The following is a 23,736-nucleotide window of genomic DNA, read 5'->3' as shown; positions in this document are numbered from 1 at the left end:
GGTCAGCACAGGTAAGTGGTGCTAGCTGAGCAATTGACTAATCAGTATTGGTCGGCAAGGACATCCACACCAGACAAAGGTGGTTAAAGGCTAAAATAGTAAAAACCAGCCGCGACAGACATTATATAAAGGACTCTTGCCGTGCACAACGGGTGAAGGGGGGAGGAACACGAACAAGGTAATAGTAATCTCTAATAAGAAAATCACAACAAGTAAGCGAGCACTGAAAAAGAAAACAAAAAGAAAAGAAAAGAAAGAATTAGAGAGAACAAGAAAAAGCAAAATGGAGAGAATAGAATGGCAGGTATGCACCAAATAGGTTGATTCCCTCTCTCCCTCTAAAGCTCCTGCTCTTTGCTAAAAAAAAAAAAAAAAGAAACTCTTTTGGGCATAAACTATTTAGCCCCATTCCCTCAAAGCAAGTAATTTCTTTTTTAAGGGAGATTATTTGCATTGAGGAAATAGTTCCCTTCTTGGTTCCTGCTTTGTAAGGTAGATTGGCACGGCAGGCTAATGTTCTACTCTTTCATTAAAACTTATTACTGACATTTAATTATTTAACTTCTGTTGTTTTATGTACGGGGCGTTTGTTGTAATCCCCTTTATTTATTCTGTGGACGCATTTCTTTTGTTATCTTTATTGTATCTGCCTGCCGTAATTTCCCGCAGCAACTCTGCCTGCCACGGGCTTGTAATTCAAAATCTCTGTTATCTTTATTATATCTACCTACCATAACTTTCCATAGCAACTCTGCTTGCCATGGGCCTGTGATTCAAAATCTTGACAAACGGGGCATAATTTGCACACAAGCCGGACCAAGGTGGGTTGCAATTGGACCGATCCCGACTCCCTAATCCAGAACATTTTGGGCCAAGTACAGCAGGAGGCAGCCCAACCCAACATTACAAAAAAGGCCCACCACAAAGATTAATTTTCAACATGGACAAAATTGATACCTACTAAATTATCTCAACATGGACAAAATTGCAAGGTTTTAAATTTGGAAGACAAAAACTGAAGTTAGGCCGAATTCGAGGGACCAAAAGACATATATCATCAACCTATATACCATATGCTATAATGGATTAGGACTTTCTCAAGTTTTTACGGTAATTCAACCGTGGAATTCCTAAAATCCTATCTATTCATCTTGAAAAATGAGTGAATTGGATTATGCCATGTTATTAACATTTAAACAAACATTTACCATCACCATTATGTTGTCCTTTTAAATTATTGATAGTTGTAGGAACTCCATTGGTAGAGTTATCTAAAGGATATTAATACTATTGAGTTTGATGAAAAACAAGGGTAACTACCAAAATTCAGTATCAATGGTCGAGTTTTGATGTGTGGCTTTTTTGGCACTATCCATACTTTATTTTAGCTATTATATTATATTCTTTAACGTAGAAAATTGTGGTTCAAAATCAAAATTTTCATTAAGTTTACAAGAATAACAGCAAAATAGGCAATTTGATAAATTCCAAATTTTCTATAACGAGCCATCCCTTTGTGTTTTGAGTCTTTTGCCTATTTGATTTTTTAAAGTTATTAAATGTTTTCTCTTCTTTATTACTAATCTATCCAAAAAAAAAATTACGTTAGAGTCAATAACATGGATATAGTGAGATTGATTTTAATAATAAAATTACTGTAATAAGGGACTCGGTGAATGTGTAAGCTAGTTGATCCTCAAAAGAGTCAATAGAAGATGAAGAAGGTGATGATAAATGAAATAACAATTAATCTCAATGTGTTTGGTCCATTTACGAAAGACATTATTGTAAGGGCACAATTGTACCCGGACCCAAAAACAAGTGTTGGGCTCAGGCCCAATAAGCCTTATGCAATAAGATTTGTAGAGTATGGATTTGAAATCCAGGTTCGGGATGTTGGAAGTTTGATTAGCAGGCTAAAGTGCCACAATCTATGCAAATGGTGAACGAATACAACAAAGAGACCTCCTCGGACGTAAGCCGATGACGATTTGTATATATATATTCTCTTTCTATGCCAAGGTTTACAACTCTTAGTTCCTGTTTTTTTCTCAGCAGAAAGTGTTGATCCCCCTCTCTTTGCTCTCTCATTTCCTTATATACTTCTCCTTCACTGGTTCATCCACGTGTCATACAAATCTTTCCCTTGGATACTTGTCCCATCCACCACATTCTTGAAGTTTTCAAATAATAGCAGGGAGGCTGAATCCTACTGTTCATAGGTCACTTCCCCATTAATGTGGCCAGGGACGTAGATGCAGGGTCTTTAATGTGGAGGTAGCAACTTTTTCCTTAGATGTTTCTCTCACATCCTTACTTCTAGAGGATGCTTAGATCACCCTCTTACCCATCAGTTTTTCCAGAACTCTGCCTTTAACCCGTTTAGCAAGTCCTAGGGTCATCGCCGGGCCTGTCCGAGGAGACATTCCTCCTCGGACAACTCCTCGGACCTTTACAGTGCAGATTGACTTGTGGGCCTGGAAGCCCTGATAAAAAACAAACTGGTACCAGCCAATCAGGCCCAAAGCCCAAATGTTTATTCAGGAGTTTTTACCCCCCACAATTATTATAAACAATCTAATAGTATTAAGTATTAACAATAGAGATGCTTAACCAAATGAGGGAAATTATTGTGTACTCCCGGAGTATCATAAATACATATTCTCTCCTCTCACATGAATGGTGAGTCCTACTAATTAAATTTATGGTAAGACCTACCATTTATGTGAAAGGAAGGAGTACGCATTTATGGTACTCTGGGAGTACCTAATAATTTTCAACCAAATGAAACCTAAAAGTATACTTTTTTTTTAAGTGTCACATTGGATTAAGTTTTATTCAACTTATACAAAGTATAAGCATGCATTTGGATTGAAATGAAAAATTAAAATTATTTTACTATTCAGCTTATTTTTGCTACTATTTATGGACTCCACTGTATTTTTTTATACTATTTATGGGCTCTACTGTACTATTTTAACTAACTTTTACTTTTATTTACAATATTTTCAATAATAAGATTTTAGTTTCAGTAAAATAAATGGCATCTAAACAGACCCTAACTCTCTATTTGAGTGAGTTCAAGTTAAGCTGAATTAGTAAAGTCAATAATAACAAAGCGTACGTTATAAGTTGAAATTGTCTTATAAAATAAAAAAAAAAAAAATTGCAATTCTATACTTTATGAGTCTATACCATCAATTTATTTATTATATATTTTTAAAAAAAAGCATTTACTTCACAAGCTAAACGCACCGTTTCCAATTCACTTGTCCGGTTGTCCCCCTCTACACTCCACTGGCTATACCGTTCACTCCGGGCACCGGGTCTCTCTCTTTCTCTCTCTCTCTTGTCTCGATTGGCAGCCATCTCCGGCTTCATTCAAACTCGACTGTTCACGCAATCAAGGTTTACAAGTTCACCACTTAATTTTGCTCTTTCTTAAACTTAAACTTTTGTACTAAACTAATTTTCTAGAAATGCTCCAAACCCTTAATCCTCGAAACTAACACGAATTCCAGTGACTCTTCGCTCAAAGACTCCAAAAATGCCGCCCAAAGTAGAGAAAGAACCTGCCAAAGTCATTGAAGTTGATATCAGCGACGATGAAGCCAATGACGGAGTCGGAGCAACACCAACCAACAACAACAAAACGACGTCGCAGCAACAGAGCTCTGTTGCACTCACGCCGGTTTCATCCAACAAAAATCTCGTCTCTCAAAGTTTCTGGAAAGCCGGGGCCTACGATGTGGGTCCCACCACAAGACCCCCTTTAGACCACGGTTGCTTTTCAATTATCATATTTATGATGATATTCAATTCTTTCTTTCTCAAATTGTAACCTTCCTTTTCATTGTATCCTGAAAAAAGTTGTAATGCAGGTCAATTGGAGCACGCTCGAGTTCACCCCAAGTTTCTTCATTCTAATGCCACTTCTCATAAATGGGCTTTTGGTGGTAAGCTTTAAGGCTTTTGTTTTTAACATCAAAGTGCAATTCAATTGGTTTTTACTTGCGTAATTTATATAACTTGAAGTTGAGATTTAGCTTAATAAAATGCATAACAATGTACATAGAATCCGAAACTTGTGTTGGAATGGGGTGATTTTCAAAGTAATTGTAGTTGCTTTAGTATATGTGATGACGATTTGTGCAACTTGACAATGTTGTTCTGAAATTTTAGCTCCTGTTTTTTTTTTTTTTTTTTGCAATGATGAACAAATTGTGTATCACCGGAGAAGTAAAACAGTTTACGTAGTTCTATTTTTTAAGTTGTTATAAAGTTCTATAGATAAGAGACAAAGTTTGGAATAGCTGTTGAGCTATATCACAACTGACACATTCTCCTCTTATGATAATGGGATGGAGGGTGAGGTCTTGGGTTTTAAATCCACTGGTTGCGCGTGTAACTTAGCTTACTAATAAAAGAAATAATATAAAGAGACAAAAGTCTAGAATATTTGTATGTGAATGCTCAACATATGCAAATATTTGTACCTTGTTTCTTCTTATTAATTGATTGATTGATTGAATTGTGGCAGCAATTGCTGAGCTCTTGGATAATGCTGTTGATGAGGTAACTCAAATATCATTTATGTTTTACTGTGTAACTGAAGTAGTAACTTGTGGTTATCAACATCACACGGTTGATCTGTGTTTGAGTTGCTTTAAAAAATTGTCACCAAAGCTAAATTTTTCTTAGTTAAAATTTAGCTGTGCAAAATGAAAAGTAAATAGTTCTTATATTGTGTCAATAAGTCTGTTGGCTAATGCTTTGCCAAAAGGACAAAGTCTAACTACAAAATTGGTTGTAACTTACTCAATAAAATAAACGTTACTACATATTTTAAAAATCTAACTGTTGAATTGCATGTTCTTTACGCTTTTAATACGCATGCCATATTTTGTGTCAATCATATATTATTTACTATATAATCTACAAGCTTATATTTTATACATAATTTTAAAGTACAAAAACTTGCAATACAATTTATTGATGACATAGCTATTGATTTTTAATTTTCTTGAATTTTTGCAAGCATGGAGGATATAAGAATAAAATGTAATCCAATGGTGGATTTTTCAAAATTCATCTCCAATAAAAAAAAAATATTGAGTAACGTTGTAACCTAAGATTACAACTAATTTTGTAGCTAAACTTTGTCCTTGCCAAAAATATAAAAAATAAAAGTTTGCTACCATGTGATGCTCTAGGATTCACGATTTTTATAAAAAAATAAAAATAAGCCTTTGGTCACCAATCTATAGTTCTCTATAAAGATCTTATTAGAATTGTAATCTAACTCATTCCTGTTTGTAAGCTAAGCGCCTTCCACGCCTAGCTCCATAAAATTTGACCTCCTGGGAATTAGCCAGACATAAAAGAACCTTTTACTAACCCTCACCCTTAGCCATACAACTTGGGACTTTTGACGCTACAAAATCTCTTCTAATTGTTCAAGTTTTCCCAACTTAGCTTTTAATTCTCTTTGATTTCTTTACTCTTGGAAAGGCCTTCACTTATCTCTTTGGTATCTATCCACTTGATATCGGCCAATAGCTGGCTTTTTGGTTACTCCCACATCTCCAAATTCCTGCTTAGTCAACCTCTTCAAATCCACCTTGAGTGTTTTTAATTTATTGTCTAACACAAAACGTAGGCATTCTTGGATGATAGATCATAGCACCAACCTTTCAATATAAAACATGAAAGGACTGTCAGGGTTATTCAACCACATATAAGATCGTCCTTCCAACTAGAGGTCAATCAGAGTTTACTCTAAAATAAATTCCAAGTACTCCAACATGGCAGAAGAAATTCACCAACCTCTCACAAGGGAAATGAACCACATTGAAGTCCCCCGATTATACATCACCCCACATTCCACCTCTGAAATACACTAGACAACTCCCCAAAGTACCTCTAAGATTGTCTTCATCTGGCCCATAAATGACCAAAAACACACATACAAATGTTGCAGCAATTATTTATTTTTTCCAAAATAACCTTGTATGGAGGGAATTTGAGAGAGTAGTTGACAAGATGAGAAAATGGTTACATCTTTTTCAGTTAGATAGTATTAAATAAGGATATTGTTACCATTTTACCAAAAATAGAACATTACCTAGCTGTGAGAACTTGGATACTCATGTTTTCATAAGAACCCATATTGCTACAAGGATGAGACTTGTCAGATCTGGATGCCTGTGAGCATCTAGATTCCCGTGATTGGTTTGCAACTAAACAAGGAAAATGCCTAGGAATCCTATAGGAATTTTGAAACGTGAACCAAACGGTACGTTAAAGCGAATAATGAAAGACAAAATCCTGTGAGAAAAAAAGTAATGGAAATTTTTAACTGGACAGAATTTCTCTCATGGTTGCCCCATCTACTATTGCGACACAAGCATTTATTATTATTTTTTAAACTGAATCCTCCATGCTTGAAAGGGATCAGTAATCTGGGTGGTATGCTTGAATTACTCAGCTGCTTATGACTTTATTGTTTAAATTTTGATGGGAACTAACTTTTTTTTTTTTTTTTTTTTTAATTTTAATAGTTTGGCTGTCTTTTCAGATTCACAATGGTGCAACTTTTGTGAAGGTTGATAAAATTGATATTATGAAGGATAACTCTCCGGCTTTGCTTTTCCAAGGTATGGCATCCATATGCCTACTTGTTGCTACTGTAATTATGTTCAGTGGTTTCATGCTTGTTGTTAAATAACATATACAAATAGGAGACCTTTTGTCTTTTCAGATGATGGTGGTGGAATGGACCCCGCACGTATTCGGAAATGCATGAGCTTGGGTTATTCTTCTAAGAAGTCAAATACAACAATCGGACAGTGTAATCATTATGATCATTTTGTTCCATTAATTCTAGCTTAATGGATTAATTTGCATAATTACATTGTCTAATATTTTTATGTTGAACTTCTGGTTCTTGTTTTTGATTGGTGTTAAGAAGCAATTTTCAATGCCAATGAGCTCTAGTTAAAGTGGCACCTCCTTTCTTTGTAAGAGTAAGGTGGAGAGTGGGGTCATTAGTGATGCTGTTTAACTTACACAAAAAAAAAAAAAATAGTTGTGAGATTTTTAGATACATATAGCATCATCAACAACAAGCCTTAATCCCAAATTTTTGGGGTCGGCTATGGATTCTCAATAGTTTAGTTGGGGTTGGCAACATGTATTCTTTTCTTCCATTCTATTAGACTTTTGAATACATATTCTGCCTTTTTTTTTTTGCAAGTTACATAATCTTAAGTTTCTAAAAATGGTATTGATTTCTTAAACACTATGGTTATTTTTGGATGTTTTTGAAAACATTTAGATACGAGTGTTTTGACAAAATCCAAGGTTATTGCAGTGTGGGATCGATGTGGTAAAGTTGACTTTTGACATTGATGAGCAAATTGGAATGCTATATTTTTGAAGAAAGTGGCTTGTGAGTTTTGGAGAAGAAGGGGAGACATGGGAGAGTTGGGAGACTCTTCTAAACAGTAAACACTAAATAGACTTTGGCCTTTGGAGTGGTACTGTGTCTCTCTCTTGTTGGGTCAAAGATGTACTTGTGGTGGGTTCAGGGTTGGAGAATATTTGGATCAAGGGTTTAGAATTGTTTAAGAAATGGTCATGGGTTGTGATAGGACTTAAAATTTTGGTGAATTATTTGATGCCTGTTTGATAGAAGAAAGTATGTGGGTTTAATGGTTTTGATAGGTAAAAGAAAGATGATTTGAGGTTTTAAGGAAGAAGAAAAAGAGAGGATTTTTATGGTGTTCAGGGAATTTATGAATAGTACCTGTTAACAACACCACAAGAAAGAGAAGAAGAGAAAGGAAGAAAAGAACACACAAAGGCCAGCATGCCTCAATGTTCAAAACACTCAACAATATATATTAATGAACTCCATCCCTTCTTATATAGAGGCTCTTTCCTATCCTATTAGCATTGGGAGTCCTACTTTGACTTATAAATTTTTTTTGATAAAAAAAATTAAAAATTTGGACTGAAAGAACATAAAATACTAACTTGGTTGGTTAGGGTCTTTTTTTTTTGCGCACTTTGTATGGTTGGTCTCTGTTGATTGGATTCTTAAAAAAGAAACAATTTTGAAGATCTTAAACTCTTTGTTTCTTTGTATTTTTAATCTTATATGTGGTCTTATGGGCCATTTTGAATATATATATAGACACACACATGGCTAGGAGATGGCAGAGATTGAGGAGTCCTATGACAGTGGTAGCATGGTCCCTTTTTTTATTACACCTGCTTGGTGCATTTTTTTATTATTTCAAAGAAAACAATTTATGGAGTCTGGGGCTATGTGTGTACATTGTGATGTTAGGGTCTGTGGCTGAAATATACATCTTGTTTTTCCTTTTGCTTTCTAATGTATGTCTAGTGCATGTTTTTATGGTTTCTGTGAATATAGTATTTTAATTTTCCTTTAAAACGAGAAGAAATATTTTTTCTTGGGGATCTAAGCATTATTTTATGATATTTTTATCCGTAGAAGTTTACCTTGTAAAACACTGGAGATTCAAAATTGCTTTTGATAAACCAAGAACCTTTGCAATCTTGTCCAGCACTTTCAGGCACATAAAGAAGATATGAGGGAATAGGGTGCTCATATATAAATATAGATGGTTAATACTAGTTGGCATTCCATCTACGGCTTGTTTGTGCACAAATCTTCTTCCACATTGCCTAATGTTGTAAGAACTATTTCCCAATGTTTCCAAAGAGAAATATTGTATGAACTATTTCCCAATGTTCCATAAAGAATCCTCTAAAGTTTTTCCACCTCTGAAGCCATTATTATTGTTATTATTTTTTCTGTAAAATGATGTTCCAGCAAAGGAAAGTGACATGAATTTTACATAGACTGTTCCTCTGAACAGCTCCGGGGCACATATGTTTATCAACTTAATGTCTCTAAACCCTTGCTGAGCTCCAGAAGCAAATTGAGTAAACATTGTGGCTAAATCTTTGTTTTTCAGATTTTTACTATAGTTTTGTTCATTTTCCTTTTTTTTTTAATAAGTAAAAAAAAAAAAAAAATGTTTTAATTGCATTCAACTTCAAGATCTTTGTATTTTTTTTCTTATTTTTGAATGAAAGGTTATGTGTTTGTTTTCAGATGGTAATGGATTTAAGACTAGTACCATGCGACTTGGTGCTGATGTTATTGTTCTCAGTCGTGCAACTAGTGCAAGGTATTTTTAAGCTCTTTCCCCTGTTTTGGCTCCTGCATTATGCTTTAAATTCATTGAATTTTGGTCACAGGTTGTATGCTTGGAATTTTCTTTAATTGCATTCCATTATATATTGTAGTTAATTATATCACTCCAATGGAAGGTTCAATGAAATGTTCATTCTTTCTAAACACTCTTTTTTATCTTGACTTGACATATTTATGTGTTTGTTCATGTGGGTGCATGTGTATGTAAGTCTGTATGTTACTATTGAGAAGATATCTGCACTATCAATCCAACCTTGTATAGGAATATTAGGTTGTTGAGCTATTAATGCAAAGAAAATATTGATTATGGTTACAAAGTTGGATTTGAAAACGCTATGGCATAAGGTTTTGTTTGTGGATTGAATTTTTGGGGCTTATGGGCAACCGTATTAGCCACAATACTTCACTCAATGAATCCTACTTGAGTAGCATCTATTTGGGTAAATACAATTATGCCATGTGTGATGCATTTGATGTTCTGGTTTTATGAGTGTGAAGGTAAACTCAAATTTCTATACATTAAGGTCATGTCTTTGTATGAGCTTATCCTCCTTTAAATGTGTGTTTCCTTGCTGTCAATACCATCACTTCTAGATGGTAGTATCATTGATGATTTAGCCTCTTTATTTTTTTGGTCATTAAGAAACCTCTTTGCTGATTGCTGGAATTGAGTTTTATTCTGCTGTATTCTATGATATTTTTCTTTTTGCATGTGTTTTAGCCGAGCAACTCAGAGTGTTGGTTTATTATCCTATACCTTTTTGCGGAGAACTGGGCAGGATGACGTAATTGTTCCAATGGTGATTCTTCTATCCTTAATGTTCAAAATTTTTAGCCTTAGCAATTAACTTCTGTTTTTAGACTTCATTTCTTTGGCCTCACTACGGTCGCAGATAGATTTTGATGTTTCTGGCAATTGGGCTGAACCAATTATATATGGCTCCCAAGATGATTGGTCTGCTAACTTGAGAATCATCCTCGAATGGTCTCCCTTTCCATCAAAGGAGGAGCTCATGCTTCAGGTTCATTTTACTACATTCAGTTTTGTTAAGTTCAGACTGTATAAATAGGTTTTGTTGGAATTATTCCCAGGGAAACTAACATGTTGCAGCATCATACCTGACTTTTACATTACATCCACAATGAGTGTCTGGCTTGCCTTTGGCTATCATGGCTGATGCTACCAGTGATGTTGGAATAAAATATTCTCTGAGCCGTTAAACATTGCTTATTTCTACTTATTGCGTGTGTGCTATGTGCTTTCTTCGCTGACTCACTTGTTTCCCATTTTTCAGTTTGAGGATATTGGACCACATGGAACAAAGATAATAATATACAATTTGTGGCTGAATGATGAAGGCATTTATGAATTGAGTTTTGATGATGATGATGAGGTATGCTGCATTTATGCAGTGTTCTGTTATGCAATATGAGTTTTTTCTTATGGATCTGCATTAACTAGATGTTTTTAGGCAACCTGAATGGCATGAAAAGATTTAGAGTGCCTATATGTTCTGATTATTTTATTATAGTTAACTCTAGATGCAACTCTTGGAGGTTTTTTTTTTTTTTTTTTTAAATTTTTTTTAATAGGCAACTCTTGAAGGGTATTTATTTTTGTTTTACGCAATCATTGGAACTTGTTCCTGTAGGATGTATTATGGATGAATAAAAATCTATTTTCTGATCTCTTATGTTAACTTTTGGCTTTGCTTGTTGAAGAACTCATTAATTCTCAAAAGTGTACAAATTTAAAAGATTAGGCAATTATTTTCTTGTGTTAGACACCCCCCCCCCCCCCTTCCCCCTCTCTCCCTTTGTTTGACCCAAATTTCAGTTGATTCCTTTGTTTTTATTTTTAGGTAGTTTCAAATTGATTGCGTGATTAGCCCTTACCAAGTTATGGAACAAGTTTCGATTGGGGTTGATGCAATTAAGAATTTGATCTTAATCTTGTGAAAAGTTCTAAAACATATGCATTTGAATCTGAATGGTCGTAAATACAAACTTTTATCTACTTCTAATCACTGGACCATACGGAAAATTTATAAAACCGTAGGGGTTGATTGTTTCAAATGTACTGTGGAGCCATATTAAAACTTGGATTGAATAAGGACTGGGAAAAGAGTGTGATTTAACCACCGCTGTCCCACTGTGGTTTCTAATGTCAAGCATGCAATTTTCCATGGCATAAATATATTGATAAGTAAGTGTTGGCCCCAAGGGGAAGGGAAGGAAATTTTTTTATTTATTTGTTTCAACTAGTTATCTTTGCTTCATGAGTTATGGTCCCCAACCAATTGTGCTACCCCTTGGGGTTATGTATATTGGTTTGTTATAATATTTCTTAATGAGAAGTAGTATATTAATCCAATTGTTTTAGTAGAATAGTTGTAGGAAAAAGTTTCCTGTTAATTTCTGTTCAAAAATTGAAGGGACTAAAAATTTCAGTTGATGTGGTTTATAATGAGCGTTAATATTTCCTTCTCTTACCATCTTTTATATCATTTGTTTTTCAAGGTTAATTCTTAATAACCGTGATATAATTATATATGGCTGTTGATCCAAAAGGTTGATGAAGGAGCCCAAGTACCTTTTTACATGCTTGCTGCTCTAATCCTAGTTTGATTAACATTTTTATAATCCTATGAGCTTGAGAAAATACTACTTGACTGCCAATGATCATTTGTAAAAACTGGGATTGTAGAATCAAGAAAATCCTGTGATCTGGCCATTGAACCGTTGCTCAAATGGCACCTCCTCTCCCTGCAAGACCAAGGTGGAGGGTGAGGTTCTGGGTTTATAACCCACTAGGTACGTGTACCAATAATTAAAAAAAGAAAAATAAATCTTTTGATCCTGATTGCTGTTTTATCAGCCATGGTTTTGGGTGGGGCCTTTGCATGCATGTATGTGTTTTTCAATATGCTGGGTGTTTTCTTATTGTTGATTTGTTGTGGTTAATGATGTAGGGTGTTCTCATTTTGATATGTTAAATAAATTTATTTACAAAAGCAAGCATGATTCTCATTTGATCTTTGATGTAGGATATAAGGCTGCGAGATGAAGCCTGCCGTGGAAGCCTGACAAAATTAAACAAAAAAGCAGTAGAGCTCCAATCCCATATATCTTACCGCATCCGTTATTCCTTAAGGGTAACATTTTATATTGTACTTTTTGTGTTTGGTCTCTCTCTCTCTCTCTCTCCTCTTGCCAGTGTCACTTGTTAGATTTCTTTCATAGTTGTTGCTTTCATATTTATTTGGCTAAAATGTAAATTACAGCCTTTTGAGTTTGACTGAAAATTTGTTTTAGTCCTTTAACTTTAATTCCGTTCAATTGAGTACTCTAAGTTTCAAATTTATTCAATTCAGGCATTTTTTCCAATTCCATTAAAAAATTGCCGATAAGTATGCAATTAGACAATGAAAAAAGATTTTTTGAAAAAAAAAAAACTTCTCACAAAAAAAATCTGTAAAATATTTTTGTTAATTTTATATATTTTTCGTGTGAGAAAAATATTGTTTAATGCAAATTTTTAACAAAATTGGACGAAATTCTTGAATTGAATAAATTAGTAAGTTGCTCGTGCGATGCATAGATAATATTGTAATGTTTTATGTAAGATGGTTTTGGAAAATGTTGTATGTATATTATAGAATAATTGTTATAGAACTTTCTTAGTAATGAGTTCATCAAAGAAGCAACAAAAAAAATTACCGTTGGGGTTTTGGCAACTTGATGGTGGTGGGAGGCTAGCATGACAATGGTGGCGGCCCCTCAAATTCCTCTCTTTATCTCTCTTACAAATGCTTTGCTAATCTTAGGTATTTTATTTTGGTAATAGTGAAATAATGCATTATATTTAACAATTCTCATGGTTTTATCTGGTTAGTTATATAAGTACTTGATTTTTATTATTATTATTATTTTTTTGCTTTTGTTTTTAATACTAAAACGGTGGTATGCTAAAAAATATGAAGAAGAGAGAAAGGTGCGATGTAAGCTTACGTAATTAATGAGAGATTAATGAGATAACAGTAAAAATAAATTAATGCGTTTGGGTAATAGTAAAAAAAAACTTAATAAAAAGAGTTTAAAAAAACGAAATACAAAATTAGAGCACCACATGGCAGGACCTCATGCACTCCCTCATGAGGTCTCTGCTTTTATATATATATATATTGATTTGAAATTTAGTGGACTCAATTAAACGAAAGTAAATTTAGAGAACTGAAATGAATTTCAGTCAAACTTAGAGAATGCAATTTGCATTTTAGCCTATTTATTTTCTATTTGTTTGTATCACTTGTTTGATTCCTACAAAATTTTCTAACTTATTTATGTATCTTGGCACAGGATTACGTTTCCATTTTGTACCTAAGAAAATTTAAAAACTTCAGTATTGTATTAAGGGGGAAACCTGTGCAGCAGTTTAATATTGCTGATGAGTTGCAACATTCAAATGTGGTGAGTTACAAGCCCCAGCTAGGTATGGGAGCAAAAGACGTAAGAGTTGATGTTGGTGCTTTCTTTGTATACTGCCTGTATACTATGAAGTTTTTGCTATAATAAAGTTTGTTGCTAATAATAATAATAAAAAATAAAAAATAAAAAAAAATAAAAAAAAAAAGAAGCCAAAAGAGTTGCAATGATTATGGTGGTAGATGTAGACAATATAAACATGGTTATTATTTAATAATTCTGGTCTCTATATGTTCCTTAATGGATAACTATTATAAGATGAGGACCCAGCCTTAAAGGAGCATCAAAATGGCATTTTAAATTTTTGGAATTCCTGATAGTTCTCCATAAAGAGTTCTTAGAACTCTTGAAAATTTCATCAGAATGTCCTTTCATTAAGACAAAGAAGTGAAATAAAAATACCATATAATAGGGTTTTTGCGTCCCATTTTTGTAGAATCTAATACCGTACCTTATTTGTCATGTGATGCTCTTCCCTATATCAAAATGAGTGGACAACTGCAAGTCATAACATGATGATTGTTTAAGAAGTCATCCATTACATATGTTATATCAAAGTTTTAACAAATAAAATTGGAAGTGATAACTTCACCATTTATTCATTTTGGGATGGTATATTTTGTGACCCTTTTTGGTGTTATAGTTGCTTTGATAAGAATGGATGTTATTTTCTTTAATATACTTGGAAAGCAAAAATCTCTTATAGGTTCTATCAGTGGGAATTATTAGTCTTATCACAAAAGAAGAATATGATAATAATGAAAACGGAATTGCAGTTATACTCGTACTTTGTTACCTTTATTCACTATTCATGTTTAATGTTCCTTCCATCCCACAATGTATGCTCAAATTTGCAACCTTTCTTGTCTATAATGTTTGTCCTGGTCCAAGTATCAAACCATAAATTATCTAAATTTCCCCACAATACTCTTCACTCATACTTTTCCACCACATCCTCATTTTTTAAGAGGGTAAACTTGGAAAGTAGTTTTGAAGATTTGAGATGATTAAGAATTGATTGTGTCTTCTCAAAAATATATGCATTTGACAACTTGGATATGTTTATTTTTTATTTTTATATTGAGATCTCAACAATAGAGGCACCCAGGTATACTGGGCGTATACAACTTGGATGTTATGGGATGACTAGATTTTTATGTTTCTCAAGGATTTTTACTTATCAAAAAAAAAAAAAGTTTCTCAAGGATTTTTAAACTTCAACCTTGTGTCAAATTTTGGCCCCTCTAAAGGCACTATTAATTTGTGGAAGTTCATATTAGCTCATGACCTGATATACAATTTTGTTGAAGTTGAAAAGTTGATTAGTCTGTTTGTTTTAGGTTACAGTGGAAACAACTATTGGATTTGCAAAGGAGTTTCCTTCAATTCCTGTTTGTGGATTCAATGTGTACCATAAAAATCGCCTCATCAGGGTAAGTTTTGGTAAAGCTGAAGTAACCTCTCCATGTAATCCGATATGCTGCTTGTGTGTATGTGTGTGTGTGTGTTTTTTTTTTGGCTTTTACTCTGTTTTTGTGTATTCCTCTTTTTGTTTATAGATGTATGTACTTATATTTATATTTGAGGTTTTAACTTTTGAATTGGTTTAAACCCGGAACATTGTTTTGTGTGAGATGCTGTGTCAAACTTGACTGTATAATACTCTGTTAACTTAGGAAGTTGAATAAATTCATGGAAGTTCTGCTAACTTTTATGCTGCTTATATGATAAGTGGAATGTGTTTTGTGTTATAGTGGGACTGTTGAGATACAAGTTGATGTTACTGACTTGGTTAGTTCTTCACATTTTTTTAGCCTTTCTGGAAAGTCTCTGCTGATGGTTCTTCAAAAGGGAGTGGTGTTATTGGTACCCTCTTTCCCTTGATTTCTTGTGTCAAACACTTCCATCAAATTTTCATTTTTTCATTGTTTTTTCCTTTTATATTGTAGGAGTTCTTGAAGCAAATTTTATAGAGCCAGCACATGACAAGCAGGATTTTGAGCGATCATCACTGTTTATCCGGCTAGAAGCTAGGCTGAAACAGATACTAAATGATTACTGGTTTGTTAACATGTGTCTTAATTACAAATTCTTCTAAATGGTCTCTTTTTTTTTTTTTTTTTTTGATAGGTAAGAATATTTTATCAAAGAAAGAGGACACCACCTAGTACACAAGATGTGTGCTTATATAGCATCAAAACTCAAAAAAAGTTACAACAATCTACAAATTCTAACACAGTGCAGTAAGAAAGGCAAGGAAAAACAGCCATGCAATCAAACAATGCTTGTTAAAGGATCATCTTCAGATCCTTCATAGTCCTTTCCAAACCTTCGAACTCTCTATTATTATGCTCCCACCAAATAGTCCACATAAGACATAGAGATACCGCATTCCAAATGTAACTATTCTCATGTTTAGAAAATTCCCCTTCCAACATGCTAACAAATCAAGAATTCTACGAGGCATAATCCACTGCACCTCAAACAAACATAGCACTAGGGACCACAACTCTTTAGCATATTCACAATGTGGCAACAAGTGATCTACATTTTCCCCATCCTTCTTACACATATAACACCATTCTACTACGAACACCAAAGTCGGTGTAACTTATCTAGCATAAGAATGTTACCCAACAGATTAGTCCATGTAAAGAAAGCTACCTTAAGCAGACCTTAGCCTTCCAAATACTCTTCAAAGTAATACTCTTCAAAGTGAAAGAGCTCACGTCTCCAATTTAAAACACTTTACAGAAAGGTTTCACCTCAAATAACCCACTCTTGATAGGCCTTCAGCCAAGTTGGTCTTCTATATCCCTCTTAATTTTTGTTGAATAGATGAGGTCCATAAAAGTGGTCTGTTAGAAACATGTAGTTAAATGATTAAATTTATCATATCCCAATAGCTTAAGTTTTTGGGACAATTGGTAATTTAACATGGTATCAAAGCAGGAGGTTTTGAGTTCAATCCTTGTCTCTTCCACTCTACCTCCCATTAAAATTCTCACGTGTTGGGCCTCACCTATTAAAAGGAAGTTTCGGCCCACACATATGTGGTTAAATGATTAAATTTACCATATCTTAATTGCTTAAGCTTTTGGAACAATCGGTAATTTAACATGGTCAAACATATCCATCTCCCAATCATATTCAGCTCCCATGACAGTAATTTCCCAGTGCATAGATTCATAGAACCTACATTCCAACATAAGTAGTCTGCCACAGCGGCCTCCTTATCCTGAGCAGTACTATACAACTTTGGATATGCATTCTTCAGAGCACCTTCCCTGCACCACCAATCATGCCAAAAGCGAACTTTAGTTCCATCACCAATTGAGAATCTAATGCACCTGGAAATTGACTCCACCCTAATCTAATATACTTCCATAAGCAAACGCCATACCCACCCCCACCCTCCTTTGAACACCAACTACCCCATTCACTACCATACTTGCACTTACTACTTTTGTCTAGAAAGCTCCTCCCTCTGTAGCAAAACACCATAGCCACTTGCCAAGCAGTGGCTAATTGAATGACACCACATTTCTCACTCCCAAGCCCCCTGTTGAATTGGAGAACATACATGCTTCCAATTAAAAAGATGAAATTTAAATCCATCACCTATCACCCCAAAGGAAATCCCTCTGCACCTTTTCAATGTGCTTAGCAATGTTGGAGGGAATGGGAAAGAGGGAAAGGAAATAAGTTGGCAAACTTGGGAGGTTACTCTTACTTAGTATGAGTCAACCCCTTTTAGAAAAATAGAGATTCTTCCACCCTGTTAACCTCTTCTCCATTCAAGAATAGGGTTCTAAATCTCCCTAGATTTAAATTTTGCACCCAATGGCAGCCCCAAATACTAAATAGGTGGATTGGAAACCTTACAACCAAGGATATGAGCTAAAATGCTCCACTTTTGGTACAGCAATAGGAACTAGTCTCACGTTTCCCAAGTTTGTTTTAAACATAGTTTTCTTCAACTTCACCAAAGTACCAACTCTCCTTGTTCTGTCCTCCAAAGATGAGGGCCTGATTTCCTCCCTTTCAAAAACCGAATCTCTATTAATAACATTTTTTTTTAATCCCCACATCACCAAAGAACACGTTGTTCCATTTCTTTAGATCCTCCTTGAACACTCCTAACTTGCTTGCCAAAACAAAGCTAAGAGGTTAAATTTGATAGCCCTTCCACCATGTCCACACCTTGTCTACAATGTCAGCCGGTTGTAACCACATGTTTTTGAACTTAAAATGAGATTTCCTGGAATGAAACCTTCCACTATGATGCATAAATGGACAATGATCTGAAAGTATCTGAGGCAACACATTATGGGCTAGATCATAAAAATGCTCTTCCTACTCCACTGAATAAAAATATGTTTAAACCTAGACTTAGACGGAAGCTCTTGAATACTGGACTTGGTGAACTTACCCCCATCAGTGGCAAATCCAACCAATCCAATTCTGAAATGAAATTTGAGAACTCCCACATAGCTGTTATATGTCTTCCCTTGCCCAGTCTCTCACTAGGGCAACGAGCCCCATTAAAATCGCTTCCGATACACCATGGCACTCGTCACCAACTAACACCCCTACTAATTCTTCCCATAGACATTTTTTGTTAGCATCTACATTAGGGCCATACACACCAGAAACTGTGTCCATAAACAGGCCTTTGACACTCTTAACTTTACTAGAGATTGGATACTAACCTTTGAAACAATCCAGAAGTTCAACCACTTGTTTCTCTCAAAGTATTAACACTCCCCCTGTGACCTCATTTGCTTCCAGATACTCCCGGTCAACAAACCTATTACCCCACAAACTTCTCACCACCTCTCTGTGGATTATCTCTAGTTTTGTTTCCAAGCCTTCCACATCTTGAGGGCATTTCTATCTTGCAACCTCTTCTCCTTGTTATTTAGACCTCTGACATTCCATGAGATGATTTTTAGATTCATTAAGGCAACACTAAACCCCTTGGCCTATGGCCATTCACCAACTGATTAGAGCCTTGTTGGTCATAGTTCACCAATGATAATAGGGTCTTTAGTTCTCTGAGCCCCATAATTTTTGGTCTCAAAAGTTGCTTTGGACACATTCCAGGACTCTATTAAATCCTTGATTTGCTTTAGAACCTAGTCCAAGGGCTTGTGGCAATCCAGCTTTTGGTAACTAGCATCGCCCCAAGGGAACTTAGTGGGGGTGACCTTGAGGGCATCATTGCAATGAGGCAGTGACAAGTGTTGCTGTGAGGGATCATACCTATTTCGGCTCCTGGCTCAGGGGATTCCTTATACACTACAATGGCTCGGTCATCCAACTTCAGCATCATCTCTCCCTCCTTTGTCACCACTGTGATAAACCCTAGCTCCTTCGGCACATCCTCCAAAAGCCAGACCCCCAAGTCTGCCTTTTGGCTATAAATTGGTACAGGTTGCTCCCTATCAACCTTGGTAGTGTTAGGCTGAAGGTATAGGGAGTGTTAGATGATCGCCCCTCCTCACAGTTCCTGTGATGAGATTCAATCCTCCTCGCACGATTGACATCTTAATGGTCATTACCCCTTTATCTTGTAGAAAAGCAATGAGTGTTTTCTCCTTTGGCATGATGATTGGATTTTTTTTTTGGTGTGTGTGTGTGTGTGTTTTTTTTTTTTCGGGAGGGGGGGGGGGGGGTTGGTAGTTGGTTTGGTATTTAGAATCTTATTGTGTTCCTCTTCAAAATTCGAGGTTAAGGTTGTCTACCGTCAATCAGCTATAGCTCAGTTGGACTTCCTTCTTCTATGCTAATGGGATGGAGGGGTTTGTAATTTAACAATAACTGGGAAAAAAAATGGGGTGAGGCTGCCTACCAACCACTTCAGAATCTTATCATGTGCTATAAGTTTTGTTTTGTTTTGTTTTTTGTCTTTTGTTTCTTAAATTCCTCTTTATTATCAATTGTGAGTTTTTAGGAGGGTTGGGTTTTGTATATGTGAAGCTTGACTATTATGCAGTGGTGATGGTGTACAATTTCCTTCACCAATAATGTTTTATTTATGTCAGTTTTGTTAGTTAAAATAGATTATATCTTGCACTTATATTAAATATTTAGTTTAAATGGTCTTTTTTGAATGTCTTTGTCATCTTTAGAGTTATGAATTTGGACATTGTTTTAACTTGGTGAAATTTGTTTGGGCAAAACAGGAAAGGCCACTGTCACTTAATGGGATATCAGCCTCCAAATTTCAGATCACATCATGTGCAAAAGGAACCCCTTGTTCAACCTCTTATTGGACTTGCTGCTAATGTGGGGCAGGAGGTTGTGCAGCCTATTGTTAGTCTTCCAGCTAACATAGGGCAGGGTTTGAGTAATGGACACACTGTAAGTGGCTGCAAAACTATTTTGGAAAAGGATTTACCTGCTGTACACTATTGTTAGATGCCCAACTATGAATGATTTAGATTATTATTTATTTATTTATAGTTTTTTTTGGTTGAATCTCTGCATCATTTAACCCCCAAAATTTTGATGCGAATGTGCTCCACACTTCTTATTTGTTACCCTCAAAATGGTAGGCCTGGTGAGATTGTGCAAAACTTTGAGGGAATCTTTTGGTACATGGAATGATTACCTGTTGCTGGGAACATATCTGATACTGTGTACTGGGTACATCTTGTGGACATGACCCAGGCTCTCACACTATTCTAAAACCAATTAATTGTCATGGATAAATCTGCTGCCATGGTTTGCCTGAGTGAACCTTCCTTAGTGATGGTTCCACTGGGCCTAGATGCATGCTTTTCTGCTCACTCTCTGCACAGTTTGTATACATAATATATTTAACATGGTATGTGTAATAGATTTTTTACCTAGGAAAAAAATTTGTGTTGCAAATTGCAAACTAGTATTTATTAAAAAGGAAATTTTTGCAATTTGCTGTGGAAGCGGCAGCCAAAATTAATTGTCATGGATAAATCTGCTGCCATGGTTTGCCTGAGTGAACCTTCCTTAGTGATGACTCCACTGGGCCTAGATGCATGCTTTTATGCTCACTCTTTGTACAATTTGAATACATGATATTTTAAATATGGTATGTGTTATAGATTTTTTACCTATAAAAAAAAAATAAAAAAAAAGGTAAATCGTAAAATATACCCTGAAGTTTGGGATTGTTTGGATTTTACACCCCGAAGTTTCAGAAATTTGATTTTACACCCTGAAGTTTGGTTATGTTAGCGATTTGTTCCCTCTAGTTAGTTTCTGCTGTTAAGTGAAACATTATCACACCGACGTGTTTTGTTTTCGCCAAATCAGCCCCAAAGGACGCTGTTTTGCCAAAGTGAAAACACAAAACTCAAGTTTAATTATAAGACACCGTTTTAGTCTGCCAAACTCAAAAATAAAAAACAAAACCCCACGGTTACCTATTGATATAGGGTTGCTGGATTGCTGGTGTAACTGCGGTGGCATGGTACTGATCAAGTAAGGGTCATGGTGGTGTGGCTCTTGGTGGCAGCGTCAATGGAATTTCAATGGTGGCAGTTCTTGTAATCTGGGAGCTTCGGTTTATTGGTGGCATGGGTTTGGGATTTTTTTTGTATGTAGAAGAAGAGCACAACAATGGGGAAGGATTGTTGGTATGTGGTGGTTGTGGAGCTGTCACTTGCGGTGGTTGGGTTGTAAATGATGGGGTCTTTTATGGATGGGTTACCGGTGATATGAAGGGTTGGACATGGTGGATTTCCGGTGAATAATGGCTTGGGTGGAAATACAGTGGTTCTGAAATTTGTGGGTTTTGACAGATGGTTTTTTTGGTGGGTTTATGGTGGTTCTGTGGTGTGTGGTTTACTAGTGTTGATTGATGGGATGAGAAACACAGCAAGGGATTTTTTTTTTTTGAATTTTTACTGGTTCTGGATTGACTTCAGTGATGCTTCAAACAGTGGGTTTTTGTTTTTGATATTTGAATTTGGCTGAACTGGAGTTTGTATAATTAAGCTTAAGTTTTGTGTTTTCACTTTGGACAAAGTGGCTTCCTTTGGGGGTGATTTAGCAAAGCCAAAACATGTCAGCGCGATTATGTGTCACTTAGGAGCAGAAACTAATTGGAGGGGGCAAATTGTTAATGGAACCAGACTTTAAGGTGTAAAATCAAATTTCTGAACTTTTGGAGTGTAAAATCCAAACAACCCCAAACTTCAGGTGTATTTTGCAATTTACCAAAAAAAAAAAAATGGTAGTGTTGCAATTTGCAAACTAATATTTATGGAAAAGGAAGTTGTTGCAATTTGCTGTGGCAGCGGCAGCCAAAAGTTGATGGTTGACCAGTGTACCAATCAAACAGATGCAGTACTATTGCATAATTCGCATGAAATCATGCATTTTCATTTTTCACATCTGTTCATATGACAGGTCTCTCTCTCTCTCTCTGTATGTGCATGAGTGTGTGGTTGTGGGTGTGTTAAATTTCAAATACTTGACATGTTTGCTTGATCTTTACTCATACCTATCTGTTATGGCAATTCTTATCCATGTGTATATATTTATAAATTTTATGTGGATGGATGGGCAATCATGCACCTCTGTTTCTGCGTAAAATTATCATTCATGTTGCATTCTATGTGGTAGGTAAAATACAATATTTATTTGCCAGTCCTTGTCAAATGTCTACATATTGCAGGGTTCTCATGATCAATTAGTATCTACGGATGGTTCAGGGCCTATTTCAGTTGATCAAATATGTGAAGAGAACATACAACTCTTCATGAGGTAAATGATTCCATATATTATGATCTAAATGTGCAGAGGATCAGTAACATAGATATGGCCTGGCCTGTAATATATGGTTTTGTTTTTCAGTCTTTTTAGTATTTATATTTCAAAATTAATATTAAAAAGAAAAAGAGAGGGGGACAGAAGGGGAAGTGGGGGGGGAGGGGTGGGGGGGAAGTGAAAGCAGCATTTAGCTGAGGCTTGCTACTGGAGGTCAATACTTGCACTGATGGCACCATGGCTCCTCTCTTCTTGAGAATCCATACATCCCTTACCAGCATATGGACAGCTATCTTTTAAGCACTGGTTTATGCGTTTGATTTCTTCTGAGGCTTTAGGCTAATTGCTATTTGGCTCCTATGCTTTTGTTCATGAACTGAAACCTGGAGACTCTTTTCTGCAGGTGTGAGGAACACATGCAGAAGGAGAATGAATTGAAACAGACGGTGGGTAAAATTTGCATTCATAGCATGCTTGTGGTTCATGAGTTGGAGGGGATGATTATTTTTTGTAAATATGAATAGATAATGTAATAGGGAATTTTGTTTGTGTTGCTGAAATGGAACAGATCGAGGGCTTGGAGAAGGAGTTGAAGGAAGCCAAAATGAAGCGTGATCAACTTTCTTTGTACCTTGAGACTAGGAAGAAGCAAAAGATTGTAGAGCCACAAACTGGAAATGTTTGAGAAATTACTTTCTGAAGCACTGAGCGCACTATAAAAATACCTTACTAACAGTCTCCCCTGAATATTGTTACGTTGCCTTCGTAGTTATATCAGATTCTGTATAGCACTTTTTCATGTGTAAATAGTCAAGTCTTAAGTATGAACTAAGAACCATTTTTTGTGATGTGGCTAGCTTCTTTGAGATTAGGCAGGCTTGATCGAATTGTAAAGTTTATATCTGTTGTCTGCTCTTTCATATGGGCACAGGATTGGTGCATGAAATACATGTGGTTTGTAGTGGGGTCTGTATAATTTGTAGTAATGAAATTGCACGGTAGGATAATTTTGACCCTGCAACCTGATGACCTTGTAAAGATTTTTTTTTTTGGACAAACGAGGGTATCCAAACTTCTTTGGACCTTGTAAAGATTGAAATGCTAAAAAAATGGACTCAAAAAAGATTCTTGTATTAATTTGCTCAAAGAGCGAAATGTACCATTTTTATCATAGATTCATAACACATAATGGATCAAATGATCTTGCAAGCTTTAGTACTTAGTAGATTCTTTCCTAATTCAAT

The 23,736-nt window shown here is 35.5% G+C and overlaps 1 protein-coding gene across 3 annotated transcripts; it reads left to right on the top strand.

Annotated features, from left to right (window-relative positions):
* The first annotated feature begins 3,256 nt into the window (after nucleotides 1-3,256).
* LOC142626145 (protein MICRORCHIDIA 2-like) lies at nucleotides 3,257-23,647 on the top strand. Of its 3 annotated transcripts, none has more exons than XM_075799931.1 (19): nucleotides 3,257-3,408; nucleotides 3,522-3,782; nucleotides 3,882-3,956; nucleotides 4,541-4,575; nucleotides 6,578-6,656; nucleotides 6,761-6,850; nucleotides 9,149-9,224; nucleotides 9,972-10,050; nucleotides 10,144-10,272; nucleotides 10,546-10,644; nucleotides 12,298-12,405; nucleotides 13,610-13,759; nucleotides 15,076-15,168; nucleotides 15,550-15,601; nucleotides 15,685-15,796; nucleotides 19,924-20,101; nucleotides 22,401-22,489; nucleotides 22,896-22,938; nucleotides 23,061-23,647. In XM_075799931.1, the coding sequence occupies exons 2-19, from the start codon at nucleotides 3,548-3,550 to the stop codon at nucleotides 23,175-23,177; spliced, it is 1,839 nt and encodes a 612-aa protein (XP_075656046.1). In that variant the 5' UTR covers nucleotides 3,257-3,408; nucleotides 3,522-3,547; the 3' UTR covers nucleotides 23,178-23,647. The 3 variants fall into 3 exon arrangements, with proteins under 3 accessions (XP_075656046.1, XP_075656047.1, XP_075656045.1); XM_075799932.1 differs by having other exon boundaries at nucleotides 3,257-3,416; nucleotides 13,610-13,720; XM_075799930.1 differs by having other exon boundaries at nucleotides 3,257-3,416.
* The last annotated feature ends 89 nt before the right edge of the window (nucleotides 23,648-23,736 follow it).

Source organism: Castanea sativa, chromosome 2 (assembly GCF_040712315.1).
Source record: "Castanea sativa cultivar Marrone di Chiusa Pesio chromosome 2, ASM4071231v1".
NCBI lineage: Eukaryota > Viridiplantae > Streptophyta > Magnoliopsida > Fagales > Fagaceae > Castanea > Castanea sativa.
Note: the sequence above shows the minus strand (reverse complement) of the source record. Positions and strands in the feature narration are given on the sequence as shown.

What these genes read in the sequence shown, in the direction of transcription:
- LOC142626145 (XM_075799930.1), top strand. An exon ending in TGGATAATGCTGTTGATGAG is followed by an intron (nt 4,576 to 6,577) that starts GTAACTCAAATA and finishes CTGTCTTTTCAG; the next exon opens with ATTCACAATGGTGCAACTTT. An exon ending in CAGATACTAAATGATTACTG is followed by an intron (nt 15,797 to 19,923) that starts GTTTGTTAACAT and finishes TGGGCAAAACAG; the next exon opens with GAAAGGCCACTGTCACTTAA.